This window comes from Chaetura pelagica, unplaced genomic scaffold (genome assembly GCF_000747805.2).
Source record: "Chaetura pelagica isolate M959 unplaced genomic scaffold, ChaPel_1.0 scaffold395, whole genome shotgun sequence".
Taxonomy (NCBI): domain Eukaryota; kingdom Metazoa; phylum Chordata; class Aves; order Apodiformes; family Apodidae; genus Chaetura; species Chaetura pelagica.
The window spans coordinates 19969-36165 of NW_009953391.1; the positions used below are offsets into that span (position 1 = coordinate 19969).

General features: G+C 46.6%; 1 protein-coding gene across 1 annotated transcript in view; it reads left to right on the forward strand.

The window, feature by feature from the left end:
- ANKMY1 (ankyrin repeat and MYND domain containing 1) overlaps positions 1-14920 on the forward strand; it is a gene marked incomplete at its 5' end in the record, with an annotated part of 27256 nt that extends 12336 nt beyond the window's left edge. Inside the window, 7 exons of the mRNA XM_009998300.1 lie at positions 205-312; positions 3784-3915; positions 4676-4789; positions 7798-7928; positions 10210-10364; positions 14422-14567; positions 14666-14920. Coding sequence (XP_009996602.1) covers positions 205-312; positions 3784-3915; positions 4676-4789; positions 7798-7928; positions 10210-10364; positions 14422-14567; positions 14666-14920 — 1041 coding nt within the window. The remainder of the gene's footprint in view (positions 1-204; positions 313-3783; positions 3916-4675; positions 4790-7797; positions 7929-10209; positions 10365-14421; positions 14568-14665) is intronic.
- Positions 14921-16197: the final 1277 nt, after the last annotated feature.

Below are 16197 nucleotides of genomic sequence, written 5' to 3' on the forward strand. Positions count from 1 at the left end.
TTTCACTAATTATACCTCTGTGCTTGGGGTTCTCAGTCATGAGAAAGTGGATTTGGGTTTTTACATCATAGTTTAGGTGAAAGGTTTGCATGTGTTTTATGCTACTTATTTTAGTGATTATAGTATTATTATTAAATTTAATATTAGAAAGTTAACTTTTTTCTGATCTGGTTCTCCCTTTTTCCACCACACTTGCCTACAAAGCATGCCAGAGATGTTATCTGCCTCCTTTTAAAGCACCAGGCAAATCCAAACATGCTGTGGAGTGGCCATTCACCGCTGTCCTTAGCCATCGCCAGTGGGAATGACTTGGTGAGTCTCTTTACCTTCCTTCATTTTTTTCATGTGCTTCTCCATTCATGTCTGTCTCCTCTGGTGGCAGCCAAACTACTTAGAATCACAGAATAATCACTGAGGTTGGAAAAGACCCTGAAGATCATTGAGTCCAACTATTAAGCCTACTCTACCAAGTCCAGTACTAAGTCATGTCCCCAGGCGCCACACTAGATGACTTTTAAACATATCCAGGGATGGTGACTCAACCACCTCCCTCGGCAGCACATTCCAATGTCTCTTTCAGTGGAAAAGTTACTCCTAATGTCTAGTCTAAGCATCCCCTGGTGCAGCTTTAGTCTGTTCCCTCTTGTTCCATTACCAGTTATTTGTGAGAAGAGCACCTACCTCCCTATGACAGCCTTTCAGGTAGTTGCAGAGGGCAATGAGGTCTCCCCTCAACCTCCTTTTCTGAAGGCAATGAACTCTCTCAGCCTTTCTTCATAGCAGAGCTGCTCTAGCCCTCAGATCATCTTCATCTTTGTACTTTCTCCATGAGCTCCATGTCATTCTTGTCTTGGGTGCTCCAGAATTGGACACAGTTCTCCAACCGGGGTCTCACAGGGGCTGAGTAAAGATGGAGAATCACCTCCCTTGACCTACTGGCCATGCTTCTTCTGATACAGTCCAAGACATGGTTGGTTTTCTGGGCTGCAGTTGCACATTGCTGGCCCTAAAGTTCTTCTCTTCTGGACTGTTTTTGATCCATTCTCCACCCAGCCTGTATTTGTTCTTGGGGTTGTCCTGACCCAGGTGTAGGATCTCCTCGCATCCTGGATGGATTCCTTCCCTCCAGTCTGTCACCTCACCATACACTTTGGTGTTGTCACCAAAATTGCTGAGAGTGCGCTTAATGCCACTGGCCGTGTTGCCAGCAAAGTTGTTAAATAGCACTGGTTCCAGTACCAACCCTTGGGGAACACCACTGGTCGCAGGTCTCCATCTGGACATGGAGCTGTTAATCACCACTCTTTGAGTGCAACCAACAAGCCAGTTCCTTACCCAACAAGTGCTCCATCCATCAAATCTATACTGTCCCAGTTTTGATACCAGGATGTCATGCAGGACAGTGTTGAAGCCTTTGCACAGGTCCAGGGAGATGACGTCAGTTGCTCTTCCTTTATCCACTGATGTTGTGACCCCATTGTAGAAGCCACCATTAGTCAGGGAGGATTTGCCTTTGGTAAAGCCGTGCTGACTGTCACTAGCCACCCCTTTGCTTTCAACATGCCTTAGCAGAGCCTTCAGGAGGATCTGCTCCATGATCTTGCCAGGCACAGAGGTAAGACTGACTGGTCATTAGTACCCTGGATCTTCCTTTTTTCTCTTCTTGGAAATGGGAATTATATTTCCCCTTTCCAGTCAGTGGGGATTTCTCCAGACTGCCAAGACTTTTCAAATATGAAGGACAGAGGCTTTGAAACTTCATCAGCCAGCTCCTTCAGGAGCTGTGGATGAATCCAGTCAGGTCCCGTAGACCTGCGCAGGTCCTTCAGACAGTCATGAACTCTTCTCCTGAAGTGCAGAGATCTTCCTTTCCAGGGAGTCCATGCCTTCACCTTTAACTTAAATGGTGGAACATAATAGAAAATATCTCGTTTGTGTTGTTATTCTTTAACTATATTCCTTTCACTAGAAGAGAATCAAATGTCTATAAAAATAAATCTGGGCTTGAGTGTGGTCTATGGAAAGGGTTATAATAGAAGTGGCTTAAACTGCATGGAAGTATGGAATCAGAAAATGGTTTTGGTGCGAAAGGACGTTAAAGATTGTCTAGCTCAAACCCCTCTCCATGGGCAGAGACACCTACCACTAAACCAGGTTGCTCCAAGCCCCAACTGACCTGCCTTGAGCACTTCCAGGGATGGGGCAGCCACAGCTTCTCTGGGCAACCTGGGCCTCACCACCCTCACAGTGAAGAGTATCTTCCTAAGATCTCACCTCAATCTCATCTCTTTCAGCTTGAAACCATTCCCCCCTTGTCTCATCACTTCACGCCCTTGTAAAAAGTCCCTCTTTACCTTTCCTGTAGCAAATATGGTGTGAGTGATCAACTTCTCTAATCCTTATCTTTGTGATAAAGCATTCTTTTTAAAAAATACACTTTATGAATCAGACCAGATGATTTTTAAAGTTACACTCCCATGTCTTTGATACTGCTGTTTGTTAAAATATTCCATGATGACATTATGATCCACGCTAAAAAAAAAGTGAAAACTACTGAGCAAGCTCAGAATATATGGGATAGAAGAATGGATTAAGAACTGGCTACACAATAGAGCCCAAAGAGTGGTGGTCAATGGTGCCGAGTCCAGCTGGAGACCTGTAACTAGTGGCATCCCACAGGGATCAGTGCTGGGTCCAGTCCTGTTCAACATCTTTATCAATGACCTTGATGACAGTAGGGTGTCTTCTCAGCAAGTTTGCTGCTGACACCAAGCTGAAAGAATTGGCTGATTCACCTGAAACCTGTGCAGCCATTCAGCAATATTTGAACAGGCTGGAGAGCTAAGCAAAGAGGAACCTCATGAGGTTCAACAAGAGCACATGCAGAGTCCTGCACCTGGGAAGGAACAACAGAATGCACCAGTCCAGGTTAGGAGGTGGCTTGCTAGAGAGCAGCTCCATGGAGAAGGACCTTGGAGTCCTGGTAGACAACAACTTATCCATGGGACAACAATGTGCCCTTGCGGCCAGGAAGGCCAATGGTATCTTGGGGTGCATTAAGAAGAGTGTGTCCAGCAGATCAAGGGATCCCCCTCTATTTGGCCCTGGTGAGACCTCACTTGGAGCCTTGTGTCCAGTTCTGAGCTCCCCAGTTCAAGAGAGACAGGGATCTGCTGGAGAGAGTCCAACAGAGGCTACGAGGATGATGAAGGGACTGGAACACCTGCCTTACGAGGAAAGGCTGAGAGACTTGGGGCTTTTCAGTCTAGAGAGGAGAAGACCAAGGGAGGATCTAATTAATGTCCATAAATACACGAGGGCTGGGGGTCAAGAAGGCAGGGACAACCTCTTGTCACTTGTGCCCCGTGATAGGATGAGGGGCCATGGATTCAAACTGAAGCATAGGAAGTTCCAGCTGAACATGAGGAAGAACTTCTTTCCTGTGAGGGTGACAGAGCCCTGGGACAGGCTCCCCAGAGAGGTTGTGGAGCCTTTCTGAGTGACCTGCCCTAGTTTTTGGTCCTGCTTGGGCAGGGGGTTGGACTCAGTGATCTCCAGAGGTCCCTTCCAACCCCTGACCTTCTGTGATTCTGTGATACTGCCCAGTGGATTAAATGTTTGTGCTCTGATGAAATCAGGAGAAATATGAGCAAATACTCCAGATGTGTAATCGCAAAAAAAATGAAGTTTTAAGAGCCTCATCTGATCTAGGTGGTGTCTCAGGTTCCTGCTGCAGGGCTGTCAGTAATGGCATCTCCAGTCACTCACGGGTCCCACTTGCAGGCAGTGGCTGAGCTCCTCAAGCATGGGGCTGACCCCAACCTGCCCCTGGGTGCAGCAGTCCACAGTGCCCTCTGCGCTGCGCTCAGCACAGCCTACGGATGGGAGAGACCAGCAGCACAGAGGATCGCTTTGGTGAGACATCTGCCCTTTCACTGGCTTTTTAAACTGCTGAAAAACAGTCACAACTGTCAGCTGCACCGAATCCCCTTTTTCTGTAATGAGTGAACTGATTTATTTTTTCCCATCAAAATTTATCCGCATCTATTCCTCTCTTGAGGAACAAATATTTTATACCGGAATTTATGTTCATGTTTGAGTAAAGAGGATTATAACTTCCTGTGTAGAAGAGGAAAATTGACATTAAAGTCAGCTGGGATGGTGGTAGTGCCCACAGCACTGCCAGATTTGAATCTGAACAGCCTGCACAGAGAGAGAGGTGTTGTCTGTGACTGTCACTGTGCAGTGCTCGGTGATGCCTGCAGTGACACACTTCATCTCTGTGATGAGCTCAATTGCAGTGTTTGCCCTTGTGGAAATCAAGGTTTTTCTCCTCATCCCCAGAGCATAGGGCTGATATTCAGGGTGGAGGTGGGGCTCTGGGAGTGGAGGCTGAGTCCTGCCTACTCCCTCATGAGCTGTTCCTGCTTTGTTGTTGCTGCAGGATTCCTTGATATCCAGAAACAAATAGCAACTGTGTGCAAGAAGGTTTTACTCACACAATACATGTACATTTGACAATTCATCATCAGCTCTAGAGGGACAGAAGAAATGCGGGGTTTGGCCTGCAGAATATTCTCACAAATGGAAGTTGAGCTCTGGTAGCTATGGTGTGAGTGCTATTTTTGAGGAGGTTTTCTTTTTGCTTGGCTGTTTAATTATTTGCTTTCTTTAGGTTGATAAGCTGCTTGAAGCTGGTGCAGATATCCTTGCACCAGTTACTCTTGGGGAGGGACAGGGCAAGGCTGTGGGAACAGTGGTGGACTATGCCTACAACATATACGCTCAGGTATGGTGTAATTTCCTGTACCCATAGCACCACACACAAGGGTATGTGGCCTGTTGTGTCCTTAGGAATCACCTGAGCCCTTCAGAAACTTCCATGGGAATTTTCTTTTCCCCTTTATTTTGCTGTGAGACTCAGCTCAGCACCAAATGAATCATTTGAAGTCTGAACAAACTGGTAGTCTTGCCTGTGAAGGCAATCCTCACTCTGATGTGTTACGATGAGATTATATCCCTAATTGGATTGGAAAGAGTTAATTGTAATCTTAAACCCAGGCATAAAAACCAAAAGTAATGTGTGTTTCCCTGAAGCTACAATCAATTCAGGAGAAGATACATATTATACTCATTTATATTATAGTCATATTATAGTCATTCTAGATGCATTGTAAGCTGTAATAGGACATTATTGATCAAACTTTAAAATAATGCATTTGTATCTAGAATAACTAAAATACATATTACTAAATAAATAAATTTATTTACTAAAGCAATCCTTACTAATTTAATAATCCCTTCCAAAAAGAATCTTACTGTGAAGTATAGATAAATTTCTGCCTGATTTTATATATTTATTTATATATATATATATATATATATATAAACTTTTCAAAGGCTTGGGATTCTGTGACAGTTCTAGTTAGAACTAATGTAAGGTGTTTTTTTTTATGGCTTTCTTATTAACAAGAAAGCTTATGTGGTCACCAGATGGCTTACCTCTGGAACAAGGATGGCAGTTGTTCTGCACAGAACAACAGTAATGGTGCCCCTCGATGGTGGGACAGCCTCCTTAAAGCTAAGGGACAGGGAACTGCTCGAAAGAGTCCAGCGCAGAGCTACAAAGATGATTAAGGGAGTGGAACATCTCCCTTATGAGGAAAGGCTGAGGGAGCTGGGTCTCTTTAGCTTGGAGAAAAGGAGACTGAGGGGTGACCTCATCAATGTTTACAAATATGTAAGGGGTGAGTGTCAGGGAGATGGAGTTAGGCTTTTCTCAGTGATGACCAGTGATAGGACAAGGGGTAATGGGTGCAAATTGGAGCATAGGAGGTTCAAGGTGAATATCTGAAAAAAATTTTTTACTGTGAGAGTGACAGAGCCCTGGAACAGGCTGCCCAGGGAGGTTGTGGAGTCTCCTTCACTGGAGACATTCAAACCCACCTGGATGCGTTCCTGTGTGATGTGCTCTAGGTGACCCTGCTCTGGCAGGGGGGTTGGACTAGATGATTTTTCGAGGTCCCTTCCAACCCCTAAGATTCTATGATTCTATGATTCTAATGAGGGGTTTTGCATCCCACACTGATGTTCTGGGTAGATATTAAATAGTAATTTTCTTTATAATAGAATCATAGAATGGTTAAGGTTAGAAAGGACGTTAAAGATCATCAGGTTCCAACCATCCTGCTATGAGCAGGGACACCTCCCACTAGACCATATTGCACAAAAACTTCATCCAACCTGGCATTGAACACCTCCAGGCATGGGGCATCAACAGCCTCCCTGGGCAACCTGTTCCAGTACCTCACCACCCTTATAGTGAAGAATTTCTTCCTAATATCTACCCTAAATCTTCCCTCTTTCAGTTTAAAACCATTACCCCTTGTCCTATCCCTATCTTCTCTGGTGAAAAGTCCTTTCCCAGCTTTCCTGGAGCCCCTTAAGGCACCGGAAGGTGCTCTAAGGTCTCCCTGGAGCCTTTTCTCCAGACTGAACAGCCCCAACTCTCTCAGCCTGTCTTTGCAGCAGAGGTGCTCCAGCCCTCAGATCATCATTGTGGCCCTTCTGTGGAGCAGAGAAGGGTCTGCAATTTGCTTGCAATTGCAGCTGATCCTCATAAAGGAAAAGAAATCAAGCAATTTATAGGTGTAATCATGGGTGAAACTCGATCACCATAAGTCTTTTACCTTTCTGCTTGCTCTGGGCTATTGTTCATCCTTGCTGGCCCTCACTCAAGGGAAGCAGTGTGGGACAGAGTGACGCAGCAGGAGACAAGCTGTGCCTTTCAACTGTCTTCTCAGTTCTAAGAAGCTTTTTGATGCTTCCAGAAGTGTTGAGAGAGGGAACTCTGCAAGATGAGAACAGTGGAAAGTCCTGGGTCAGGGCAACACCCCATATCAACACAGGGTGGGTGGAGAATGGATGGAGAGCAGCCCTGGGGAGAAGGACTTGGGAGCACTGGTGGATGAAAAGCTGGACATGAGTTGGGAACATGCACTGGCAGCCCAGACAGCAAAGCCTGTCCAAGGCTGCATCAACAGCAGCGTGACCAGGTCAAGGGATGGGATTCTGCTCCTCTGCTCCAGTTTGGTGAGACCCCTCTGCAGGGCTGGGTCCAGTTCTGGGGTCCTTAACATAGGAAGAACATGGAGCTGTTGGAGCAAGTCCAGAGGAGTCCACAGAGATGATGGGAGGTCTGGAGCAGCTCTGCTCTGGAGACAGTCTGGGAGGGTTGGGGTGTTCAGCCTGGAGAAGAGAAGGCTCCAGGGAGACCCTAAAGCACCTTCCAGTGCCTGAGTGGGGCCTACAAGAAAGACAGTAACAGACTTTTTAGCAGTGCCTGCAATGATAGGACAAGGGGTGATGGTTTTAAATTGAAACAGAGGAGATGTAGCCTGTAGACATTTTTTACACTCAGGGTGGTGAATCACTGGTGCAGGTTTCCAAGAGGTGGTAGATGCCCAGTCTCAGGCAACATTCCAGCATTGGGTTGGATGGGGCTCTAGGAAACCTGGCCCAGTGGGAGGTACCCCTGCTCAGTGCAGCAACTTGGACTGATGATCTTTACAGGTCCCTTCTCCCCCGAACCATTCTGTAATCCTGTGATTCCTCCTGAAGAAACATTTGAAAATGGTTTCAGTTACCTTGTGAGCACTCACCAAACTGGTAACTGGAACAGCTAGAATGTCCCATATCAGAGGCCACTCCAGCTCAGGAGCCAGCAGGTTGGCTTTAACTCTGAGCCACTTCTGTGTCAGTGTTCCATATGTGAGTGGATTCACTCCTGTGTTCCAGGACTGGAGAATCTCTCACACGCTGTACCACACCCTGTCTGCAGCTGAGCAGGAAGTTTTCCAAACCCGCCAGTCACTTCTGGAACACATTTCAGAGAAACTCCGTGAGCGCATCATCCTGAAAGAGAAAGAGTGGGATCAGGAAGAACTGAGAAGAGCCAAGAGTTAGTTCAAGCTTAAGCGTAGTTCAAGATTAAGGGTAACAACACCTGGTGTGAAGGGGAATTTAGTATTACAATTCCAGTGTTACTGTTTGAAATGGGAACTCCTACTAAAAACTGCTCCAGTGTCTTTGGTAAGGAGATGCAGTGGTTTGCTAACATTAAGGAGAATGTACAAGGCATTGTGAAGAAAATCTGGAGATGCCAGCTGCTTCCTGATAAATGTCTATGCATGGTCTATTTACCCTGTGTTGAGGAATGTTTGAGGACTTGTTCCTCTTTCATGGGAGAGCCTTGGAATTTCTTCACCGGGTTTCAGACAGTGGCACTGTGGGCATCTAGTGTATAGTCATTCCTATGGCAACTCAGGTCCTTTCGTGAGACTAATTGTATCAATACCCTTCTGCTAGTAGAACAATTAATAGATTGTTGCTAGTAGCAACAATTAAGATACATTAAGAGGATTTAAGTTACATTCTCTGTAGTGCTCAAATGTTTGGTGAAATCAGGCTTAGAACCTGGGTCTCCAATCACCAATCCTTGGGGCAGAAGATGCATCACAAAGGGAAGGGAACCCTGACTGTAGGACCCTTTGCAGTTCAGCAAACCTGTGACAATGACTTGTCACAAGCAGGAACTAAGAGCAAGTGACCTGTGTGGTCTCTTCCTTTTGGCTGTGACACGGCAACTTGGCTCCTTTGTTCTTGGCATCTGAAGGTAGTTGATGGAAGATGCATTTTATGATGTGTCTTCAAATTGTATACAGCTGACAGAGCCAAGCAGACTGTTAATTAATGTAAGTGGATCTTGTGATTGTCATTCTCCAGTCAGAATAGTGATTTTTGTTTTCCCTGTTTGTGGAGCAGGAAATTCTGCTGTTCATACACACGTTTCAAAGGATGGAGAGAGCCATCACTTGGAAGAAGGGAGGTAGGGCTGAGACACTGCACTTGAGTTCTTACTCAAAAAATTGTATGCCCTGTTTTTTCCCTCACCAAAGTCATTGTCACCCTGCTGCTTTCCTTCTTTCTCCTTTTCCTCTCAAATCTATCCAGACTTGCCAGCTGCAGTCCACTTCTCTCACTGCTCTGATCACATGTTCTTCATGTGAAGCTGTTCTTCAGCTTCAGGCTTTGCCAGGAGAGTCTGTGTGACATCCAATCTACCCACAGGAAGCAGAGTGTCCTTGTGTTTTAAACCAGTCAATGACATTGGGACCTTAGAGTAGCATGCAAGTGCTAATAAAGTCTGTACAAATGTTGTAGTTCCAGAAATTACAGGAATGACTTGTATAATTTGGATGTTATTTTTGAAATTGTGCATTAACAGAAGTTTCAGTAATGATGGAAATACTTGCCTCAAGGTTCCTGAGTCCTGTCATAAGCTTCTGCTGCAGAGAGCTCATGGGCTTCTGAATGTTGTCTCAGCATTTGAATCAAGAGGAACTGGGGCACTTCTGAAGACACAGGTTTTGAGTCAGCATTTTTGTTGAATTGAGATGGCTCCACAGTAACATAAGATGTAGAAATAGCCGGAAGAACATAAAGTGAACTAAAATAAAATCCAGAAGGTTAAAGTAGCACACAAAGATTTTGCAAGTAGATCTTAGGGGTGACTTGCAGGGACAGATGAAACCTCAGTGAAACTTGCAAGCTATTGGAAAAGGGTTCTTAAATGCTTCAAAAGTGTGTAAATATGTAGCCCAGGTTGTGCTTAGATCTAACATTCTGCTCCCCAGCCCCACTGGAACCCTTAGCCCAGGCACTCCTCGTTTTCTACTCTGGTGTTGGAATAACTGCTGCAATGCAGCAGCCTGAGTGTCCCGGTGGCCTCTGCAGTATTCCAGTGGATTCTAGAAGGGGTTTTTAAATTTTCTAGCTTGGTTGTATATAATTTGTCCTGCCAGCCATTTTGGGAATGGGCATCTCCAGAGACTGTGCCATGGGCACCTGAAGGCACAGAGTGCTGGTGCAGAGTGTGCTGGCCAGGTTGGTAAAGGTTGGCCATGGTCTTGTGGGACATTTGGCCTTTCTGGATCTGTTCCTGGGCACTGTCATTGCAGCTGCTGTGTTCTCTCTTCCTTGCAGACTCCTGTGGTATGTTCCCGAGTCTCCTGTTTCTCATAATTGAACACTATTTCTGTATCGTAGACATTTTGATTCTGTTTTACTGTGATCTGCAAACATTCTGTCACCTTGAGGAACACTCCAAACATGCAGTGTGCTCTCACTTTCCAACTGCCTTTGTTCTAGACTGCCCTTCTTTAAGTACTGCTACCAGTGTGGCCGCTCAGTTGGGGTCCAGCTGTCACTTTGTACGCGTTGCCATGAAGTCTTCACTTGCAGTGAAACCTGCAAGAAGAAATCCTGGGCCGAGCGGCACAGGCAGGAGTGCAGGGGGCTGCGGGGTAAGTCTGCTTCTCATTGCTCTGTGTACCACAGCGTGTGTGTGAGTGCTGACCTGGGGGTCTCCTCCTTGTCATGGGCCAGCAAGATGTGTTTGATGAAGGAATTTAAATAAAAAGTTTCAGTTCATCTACTTGAGCAGCTATTCTTTGTAAACACACCAGCTTAAAGAGAGCTGCAGCTGTGTCATTAGTGTCACTTTCAAGAGAGAAGAATCTTTAAGGTAAGACTAAGATTAGTTGCTGTGGATATCAGTAGACAACTTTCCAGGCAGAAGGACCACAATGGATCTTATAAACTAGGCAGAGTGGAACTTTCCATCCAAACTACCTCTTCATCACATCTATTTGTGTATTAGAACAGAAATAATGAAGATTTCTTTTTTCCATGGAACTGTTGATACCACAGTATTGTGGTTCTTGGAAACTGCATGTGTGCTGATAAAAATGAGGCCACATTACACCCCCTCCCCATGCTAGACACCAACAGAAGACTGGGATGGTAGAAACTACACTATTTAATGATACCAGAAGCTCACACAGATTGAATGAGAAATCTGCCAAATGTGAGGATGGACACAGAACTGCTGTATTCACAGGTCTGCAATTGATCTGCATTTTAGTGGCTGCTTGGGATGGGACTTTTAAACTGGATAGTTGTGAAACCCTATGTGTTGGGAATAGTGGAGATAAGTTTTATCACACAGGCTTACCACCATGGGCTCTGCATAGAACCAAACAATAAGGCAAGGGAAGTGAAGGGAAGGGATCAGAGTACAAGGGCAAATGATCAGTCTTGTGGCAGTTGTACACTGGACGACTCAAACATGAAAAAAAATTCACATTAACTTAGAAAACAGATTTTTTTGTCTTTAACAATGTAATGTCTCAGTGACACAGTTGGGTGGTGTTAAGATGTTAACTAATAATTACGTAAGCTGCTGCTTCTTTTAGTAGTAACCCCTTTCCTGTATGCCAAATCTCAAATTGCATTGAATTTGATTCAGTGGCTCAAATTCAGATGTGTGTCTTCCTGTAGACAGAGTGTTTCTCAGCAATAAACAAACTTCTTTTTAAGTTGTCTCTTCCTTTCTAGCTACTTTTGAGGTAGAAAAGTTTCTGTTTGTTCCTTTGTTTTGTTCCTTTTTTCTCTCCCATGGTTGTCCTTTATTTAAAAATTACCTGAAATCAGATGCATTGGAGCAAGTAGATCTGTTGCTCTGGGAGCCTCTCATGCCCTCTGCCCTGTTCCCAGATTCCTGGGCTTTTTGCTGTTGGACAATGGGATTAGTGTTTATGTTGTACTTTATGAACCATACTCTCAACGTTTAACTGAGCCCTGAGGTAACGCATAGTATCAACTGCAGGATTAGAACATTCTTGGATATGTTTTCTAGAAGAAGGAAGGACCATTTGCTTTCCTGCAGGTGGTCATGGCTTGCTGGGCCCCATGGAAGCGAGCCACCCAAGTTGTGTCTTCACATCACATGCAATTAATTACACCAAGATAGGAACATCCTCCAGTCTTTTACCTGCTTCCAGTACATTATTCCAGAGAACTGAAGGTTCCTCAAAGATGTAAGTGGTGTTGGGTTTTCTTTTTTTTTGTTCTTTTTTTTTCCCCAGGGAAAAGTCCAGCTCCAGCAGCTCTGGGTGCCAGCAGCACAGGATGCAAAGAGAAAGTCCCTGTCAAAAAGGGCAAAAATGGAAGAGAAGAAAAAGATGAAAGGAAAGGAAGCAGAAAGAGTGAAGTTGGGGGTGGTGGAGGAAAGCATCACAGGAAGAATGACTAACTTGACTAGTCACTCCTGGACATGTGTGCATAAGTTTTAATCCCCCTGTACTTTCTGCCTTGTAATCCCTTTCTTCTAAAGTTACAAGTGATCTAATTTGCCATGTTTTGAGAAACATATTTCTAAGATACTGCATAGAAGCTCAAGGATAATAAAGCCATCGAAAATCAGTATGTGAGTACATACAAGTTAAGTATTTAAATAAATCTTTGCAATTAGAAATCCAACTTTGGATTGCTTTTAGAATCTAATTATATATATGTTTTAAATAATATTGCCAGAAGAGGCTCTGAGCATATCAAGAGTGACCACATGGCTGTGGGGGGGTATGCTGAGGTCAGGGAGGCCCAGAAGGTTTTCTCCTTGATCCTACTGCCAAAGCAGAAAGGCTTAAGGAGCAGTGGCTCCACAGGCCATGAGGAGCTCACAAAGAACCTCACCTCAACACCAGCTAGAATGCACTACGGCTGGTGCCAGGACAGAGAGCTTGGGGGTCCCACACTCCAGCCAGGTCTGAGGATGACCATGCCAAAGTGCCAAGATGAGGAGAGCCAGGAAAACCTCCCAGGGACACAGGGGCAATGATGGGACTGATGCTTCCTGCAGTCTTCATTAGTTCCACAGTGGATGGAGTGGGACGGGTTGGACACTGTGGCCCTTCTGACTGCTGTCAAAGCATGGACAGCCAATGGCACCTGCCATATTAACCAGGGAGAGCAACAGGCAGGACTTCTGCCAAAGAGCAGCTCAGAGCCAGTGCAAGGGCAGACAGAAGCCCTCCCTGCCCCCATAACCAGTGCACCTGCATGGTACGATGCACCACACACAACATCCTGCTGTGGGCAGAAAAAGAAAGAATACTTCTATGCAGAAAGCTCTTAGTAAGAATAACCATCATCAAGATGACATGCTCTGGGCCCAGTTTCCACTTCTGCTCACCCCCACCTCCCTGCTGGACCATAAGACCCATTGCTTTGATCCAGCTGTGGTGATGGAAAGGCTGCCATGAGCTGTCTGCCTTGAGTGCCCTGTGCCCAGAGGAACACAGGCTGGTGATTTCTCCTGCCACACTTTGGGATCCACTTTGGGAGACTTTGATCCATTTGCTCACATTTTACGCCTTTTTCTTTGTTCATTGGTCTGCACCTCCATGTTACTTCTGACCCTACTCTCTGATCATGTGTTTTATGCATTAGCTCTGTTAGCTCTCAAATGGATTTTTGGGTTTTGCCTATCTCCAGCTCTGCATGACTTTAACCAACTCCTGGAGAGTAGTTTGAGCACTGTGGGGCCCCTGGGCCATGGCAGAACCCATCACTCTTCATTCCCATCCCACACGGCACTCACAGAATCACAGAATCTTAGGGGTTGGAAGGAACCTCAAAAGATCATCCAGTCCAAACCCTCTGCCAGAGAAGGATCACCTAGAGTACATCACACTGGAACATGTCCAGACAGGTCTTGAATGTCTCCAGAGAAGGAAACTCCACAACCTCTCTGGGCAGCCTGTCCCATGTTCTGTCACCCTCACAGTAAAGAAGTTTTTCCTCACATTTACATGGAAACCCCCATGCTCCAGTTTGCACCTGTTGCCCCTTGTCCTGTCACTGGACATCACTGAAAAAAGCCTGGCTCTGTCCTCCTGACACTCCCCATTATGAATTTATAAACGTTGATGAGGTGGCCCCTCAGTCTCCTCTTCTCCAAGCTAAAGAGACCCAGCTCCCTCAGCCTTTCCTCATCAGGGAGATGTTCCACTGCCTTCATCATCTTGGTGGCTCTGTGCTGGACTCTTTCAAGCAGTTCCGTCCTTCTTGAACTGGACACAATATTCCAGATGCAGCCTCACCAAGGCAGAATAGAAATGGAGAAGAAGCTCTCTTGACCTACTAACCACACCCTTTCTAATACACTCCAGGATGCCATTGGCCTTCTTGGCCACAAGGGAACATAAGGTCCCTTTCCCCCACACTGGTCTCCAGCAGGTCAGCCCCCAACCTGCAGTGGGACATGGGGTTTTTCTTTCCCAGATGCAAAACTCTACACTCATCCCAGTGCTATCACGTGCAAAGCCTCTCACAGGTGAGACTTCATACGCATACAAGAAGAAAGACCACCTCCAGCCAGGGACTCTTTAAGCCCTGGAGGAACTGTGGCTTTCTCCTGGATTGAGTTACCAAGGATCTCCTCCACCTGGAAACCCTTGAAGTCTGTGGAGATGAGGAAGGAGAAAGGATGAGGCAGCAGCCCCACAATCACCTCCTGAGATGTTCTCCTCCATTCTCAGAACACTAGCCTTATCAACCAGAAGAAAAAGATGGAGGGTGACATCTCCCAGCTGCAGACAGAGGTGGAAGAGGCCATTCAGGAGTGTCGGAATGCTGAGGAGAAAGCCAAGAAGGCCATCACCGATGTGAGTGCTGTGGTGGAACATCTTGGACACCTTCTACCACAGGGTGATGGAGAATGTGCCTTGGAGCTCCTTCTCTGATGGCTTCTCCCCTTGGGCAGGCAGCCATGATGGCAGAGGAGCTGAAGAAGGAGCAGGACACCAGTGCCCACCTGGCACGGATGAAGAAGAACATGGAGCAGACCATCAAGGTCCTGCAGCTGCAGTTGGATGAGGCAGAGCAGTTGGCCCTCAAGGGAGGGAGGAAGCTGAAGGACCTGGTGAGCAAGCTGGAGAATGAGAAGCGCAATGCCGAGAATGTCAAGGGCCTCCACAAGTCTGAGCGGCACATGAAGGAGCTCAGCTACCAGGTGTAGTATGGAAAGTGGATTAGAATGTCACCTCTGGCCCTGTGGCCACAGTCACCTATGTCTGGTGGGTCTAGGACACTTTGCTGTGGCTGCTTCTCAGCTCTGACTGGCAGGTTGGAGTCTAGGGGTCCCTGAGTGCTGGCAGTGAGTGGTTTGTTTCAAGGGGGACAGCAAGCCCCCTCCTGCCCTGCCTGCAGGACATATGGCACTGGGGGGGGTAACGGGGGGCCTGGACCCCTCAGGGTTGGGCCAACAGCCACAGTTCCAATGGGCTGTGGGGACTTGTCTGGGGCACCCCCAGCACTGCCTGGTGCCCCCAGCCCTGCCAGCAGCCTCCATGGAAGCACCTGGGCCACAGCAACCCCTGAGTGCTGTAAGTTATGAGCTAAGCATAATTTGTGGGAAAAAATCACATTTGGGAAAAAAAAACCAAACCCAAACAACAAACACATAAATGAGAAGATAAGGGACATACAGAATAAAAATTGGACCCAGATAACAGTGAAACAGTGAGAATGAGACAAAACCAGAGTCCAATGAGAGAAAAACGTCCCTGCAGGACACCTGCAGGAGAGGACAGGGATGGAGACCTCTGCCCACACCTTGGCTTGGGGACAGCCTGGAGCCCTGGGGGGAAACACTGAGTAATTGGATTCGCTATATTAACATATTAATCAGATATTAGCATACTGAAATACACACACCCACACACCCAGGCTAGAGGGACCCCGGCCCTCCACTCTTGAAGCAGGCACAGTGACATTCCTGAGCATTGGCACTTGGGATGGAAGGAAGGGATTAGTGACCCACTGTGTGTGCCAGTGATACAACAATGGTCAAGATCAAGGTCTCTCTCAGGTTTTGGGGTATAAAAACAGGACTTGTGTTTCAGGGAGCTGAGCTTGTTGTGTGGAGCACCCCTCTGCTCCCTGCTCTGTGCAGAGCTGGGTATTAAAGCAGATCTCTGGGCTCTGTGCGGATCGGCTCCTGGCACAGCGGGTGAGAGACCAGCTGTTGGGACAACGATCCTGCTTCTCCTCAGGGGGAGGGGGTGAGGGCAAAGAACTAGAATCCAAGGGCAATCGATGGTGGGCTGTGACTCAAGCGAACTTTAAAATTAAATAATTAAAATAAAATTAAAAACAAATGGGTGGTGGGGGGAGGGCACCCAGTCTCATCAGTCTGCAGATTCTGGCCGCGTCTGCTGTGCCGCTGCCAGCCCAGCCCTGCTGAGCTGCTTTGTCTGGGTCCTGCAGGTGAAGGGGGAACAGAGGGAGATGGGG